This window comes from Brassica oleracea, chromosome C2 (assembly GCF_000695525.1).
Source record: "Brassica oleracea var. oleracea cultivar TO1000 chromosome C2, BOL, whole genome shotgun sequence".
NCBI classification, from domain to species: Eukaryota; Viridiplantae; Streptophyta; class Magnoliopsida; order Brassicales; family Brassicaceae; genus Brassica; species Brassica oleracea.
In genome coordinates, this window is record NC_027749.1 from 25,545,996 (window position 1) to 25,550,133 (window position 4,138).

The 4,138-nt window shown below is 34.1% G+C and overlaps 1 protein-coding gene across 3 annotated transcripts in view; it reads left to right on the forward strand.

Annotated features, from left to right (window-relative positions):
• Positions 1-2,324, forward strand: part of LOC106324965 (sulfate transporter 1.2-like) — an 11,029-nt gene extending 8,705 nt beyond the window's left edge. For all 3 annotated transcript variants that reach the window (XM_013762969.1, XM_013762968.1, XM_013762967.1), the window contains exons 9-13: positions 722-1,135; positions 1,232-1,422; positions 1,513-1,598; positions 1,708-1,784; positions 1,893-2,324. In XM_013762969.1, coding sequence (XP_013618423.1) covers positions 722-1,135; positions 1,232-1,422; positions 1,513-1,598; positions 1,708-1,784; positions 1,893-2,036 — 912 coding nt within the window. In that variant the 3' untranslated portion in view covers positions 2,037-2,324. The remainder of the gene's footprint in view (positions 1-721; positions 1,136-1,231; positions 1,423-1,512; positions 1,599-1,707; positions 1,785-1,892) is intronic.
• Positions 2,325-4,138: the final 1,814 nt, after the last annotated feature.

The window sequence follows — 4,138 nt, forward strand, 5'->3', positions numbered from 1 at the left end:
CAAACATCCCACTCTTTAATAACCTTTCTATTTTTACAATTAGAGCAAGGACATCTTAACATACCTGTTTTTGCTTCCGGTTGTCGGTGAACTAACCCCATGAATTCGGTTATACCTCGTTGGTATTCTTCCGTAAGCAATCTCGTGTTCGGATCCAAATGAGGTCGATCGATCCAAGAACGAAAATAATTTGAAGAAGACATGTTTCTTATGAATCAAATTCGTGTGTAAAGAGAGTAAGAGGGATGATGAAGATATGGAGTGAATGAAGAGGAAGAGGGGTGCTTGTATTTATAGTTGAAATCCTGCCGACAGACTGAGGAAATTCTGACAGAATTCCGACGGAAACGGCTAGTTCGTCGGAATTTCCTCGGAATTTTTAAAATCCCCCAACGGCTCTCTAACGGTTATAATATATCCTCGGAATTCATCGGTTTTTTCCGAGGAATACGTTTTTCCTCGGTATTCCATAAGAATATTCCGACGGATTTGTATTTCCTCGGAATTCCGTCGGTATATTCTGATTTGTGTTTCCTCGGAATTTCCTCGGAAATTCCTCGGGATATTCCGAAGATTTCATTTTCCGTCGGAATGTCCGTCAGAATATCGCTGTTTTCTTGTAGTGCAAAGCCAATGTTTTATTATGTTGTGCTTGAACCAGCATTACTTCAATCTCAAAACCATTTGGCTATAAATTACAACTTCATATTTAAATCCACAGGAAGCTGTGGCCATTGGAAGAACGTTTGCTGCAATGAAAGACTATCAAATCGATGGTAACAAAGAGATGGTAGCACTAGGTGTTATGAACGTTGTTGGTTCCATGTCTTCTTGCTACGTAGCGACTGGATCATTCTCAAGATCAGCTGTAAACTTCATGGCTAGATGTCAAACTGCGGTTTCAAACATCATAATGTCAATCGTTGTTCTCTTGACATTGCTCTTCCTCACGCCGTTGTTTAAGTACACACCAAACGCCATCCTCGCAGCTATTATCATGAATGCTGTGATTCCTTTGATTGATATCCAAGCTGCGATATTGATCTTCAAGGTCGATAAGCTTGACTTCGTTGCTTGTATGGGAGCTTTCTTTGGCGTCATCTTTGCTTCCGTTGAGATAGGGCTTCTCATTGCCGTACGTATCAAGATATTTAAACCCATGCAACCATGACGTATCTAGTTCCCTTTCAATCTTAATTTTCTGATACTTGTTACGTGTGTTTTGGTACAGGTCTCTATATCATTTGCTAAGATTCTCTTGCAAGTAACAAGACCTAGAACCGCGGTTCTTGGAAACATTCCGAGAACTTCAGTTTACAGAAACATCCAACAGTATCCTGAAGCCACTATGGTTCCAGGGGTTCTCACGATTCGTGTTGACTCAGCCATTTACTTCTCCAACTCAAATTACGTCAGAGAAAGGTAAACCCTAAACAAGGTTTTAACCTTAGCCAAAATCTCTTATTTGTTGGTTCATAAGAAGCCTAATTTGGAAATTTTAAAAAATTGCAGGATCCAAAGATGGTTACTAGAGGAAGAAGAGAACGTGAAAGCAGCAAGCTTACCTAGGATCCAGTTTCTAATCATCGAGATGTCACGTATGTAAATTTTACTACTAAGTAATCCTTTTTAATTATCTCTAACCTTTTTTTCTGAACGACTATTAATCTCTAACCAAGGATGTTAACATCACTACCATCTTTTCAGCTGTGACGGATATCGATACAAGTGGTATCCACGCCCTAGAAGACTTATACAAATCTCTCCAGAAGAGAGATATTCAGGTAAATACACATAAACAAAATAGATCCAATGGGTTTTATTTTATCTAATTAAACAAAGTGAATCAGTTGAAGAATATTACCTGACTATGATTCTGTGTATATAAACAGCTGATTCTTGCAAATCCTGGACCATTGGTGATAGGCAAGCTACACTTGTCTCACTTTGCTGACATGTTGGGATATGACCATATCTTTCTGACGGTGGCTGACGCCGTCGAAGCTTGTGGTCCAAAACTCTCCGACGAGGTCTGAAATTGATGATGATAATGACGAAGAACATGATTTCTAAGTGGTGTACAGTGGAGTTAAGAAAGTGAGTTTTGCTTTCAAATTGTTGTGACTTGTGTCTTTGGTCTCTTTTTTTTTTAATGTTACAAGAGAGTGTAAAGTTGGCCTCTACATCCCACCTTAGCGTCTTTTTGTTCACTTTATGATGCACGAGTGTGTAAAGTTGGCCATTTCAGATCAAAATTCGTATATTAATGTGTTATTCCAAAAAATGAAAAGCCTTAAATGTAATAACAACAATGATCAAAAGGAAACTATGACAAACTTCTTCTATATTATATTAATATAATATCCCATATATATTAATTGAAAATCATTTAAAAAATTGTAACTTTAAGTTTATATTAATTAAAAAGAAACCTTGTTTAAGTGTCATTTAATTATGATGACAACTTAGCTTACTTGAGAGCTTAAAAATCAATTGAAAAAAATGTTGATTCAAAATCCAATTACTATGAAATATTATATTAATCCAAAATATAAGAAGCGTGTATTTTTTTCCTTAATAAAAGCTATGGAATTACCTAATATGATTAATATATACATGACAATTAATGACTATGAATAATAAATTTTTGATAACAATTTTTGCATCATTCCTCATTTTCGTTTAATTTTATTCTATTAAAATAAATTAAATAATCACATTAACCATATAATAAAAATTAGATTTTTTTTTATATGTTATAATTTGAAGTTTTTAAAACGAAATTAAATTACAAAAATGAGGAAACCCTATATGTTATATTTTGATTTTTTTTAAACGACTTTAAATTACAAAAACGAATAAACTTTATATGTTATATTTTTCTTATATGTTAGATTTTTTCTTATATTTATATTTTGAATTTTTTTTAAACGACTTTAAATTACAAAATATAAGTTTTCCTTAAGCATACAACTAAAAGCATTAAAATGACATGTACAATGGTTAATCTGAAACCTTTCAAAATCATACGAAAGATAAATGTCAAAATAATTCAACTATGAAAACAATATTGTTCACTTTTTTCAAGAATGTGTTCGGTGAAAAAAAAATAAGGTTTTTTTGTTATAATTTGTTTAATGTCCAATCCGATCAGCCCATGATATATTAATTATAGTTTAGGTCCATAATTTTTAATAGAAAATTGATCTGGTCCATCAGACAGAAATTATATAAGAACAACAAAAACATTGTAAAATGATCAAATATATAAATAAAATTGTCGATAATATATACAAATAAATTCATTATGCGCAAGGCGCATGTCTTATTCTAGTTGAATATTATAGTGCACTCTCTTGTAATATTAAAAGGCATTGAATATTAGTACTATAGTATAGAACATTAGAGCACTTACAACAATAAGAATTCCAAAGAGTTTGTAAAACAAAAAAAAATTAATATTTTAGCAAGTTATAATTAGACAATTAAAAGTTAATTGTAAAATAAAAATCCAACCAATGTATAGGTTACAAATGTTACGTGGAGATGTAATGAAATTCTAAAAAAATCTTGATATAATATTTAGAACCCCTCCTAAAACCATGGTTGGAGGTGCTCTAAAGTGCATGTTAGATACAGCAAACTATGACAAGCTTCTTCAAAGCGGGTTGCAGGTTCATTATAAAAATATATGCACTACAAGAAAACACATGCTTAACGAGGAAATTTAACGAGAAAAAATAATCCTCGTAAATTTACGTCGATTTTACAAGGAACTTTGATATCTTGCATATTTACATTGTTTTATCCATTCACCCATGTGCATTTTGATCATATAGACTAGGATTTAGCCATGTTTAGGTTGCATTTTGCATACATGAGTCTTTATCAGGTATTGGAGTACCCCATGGAGTTCTTGGAGACATTTGGGCGCATTTGGAGCTCAAAAGAAGTGTTTAAAGCGATCAACGGACGAGCAGCGCACCAGAGCGACCTCACCGGAGCGACGCCGTGAAGTCGCTGTGACACACATCCCGTAGCGATCCAGCCAGAGCGACATGGAGAGGTCGCTCGCGTTTCTATCGTGAGACACCCCTTCTCAGAGCGACTTGCCAGAGCGACGCTCCGAGGTCGCTCG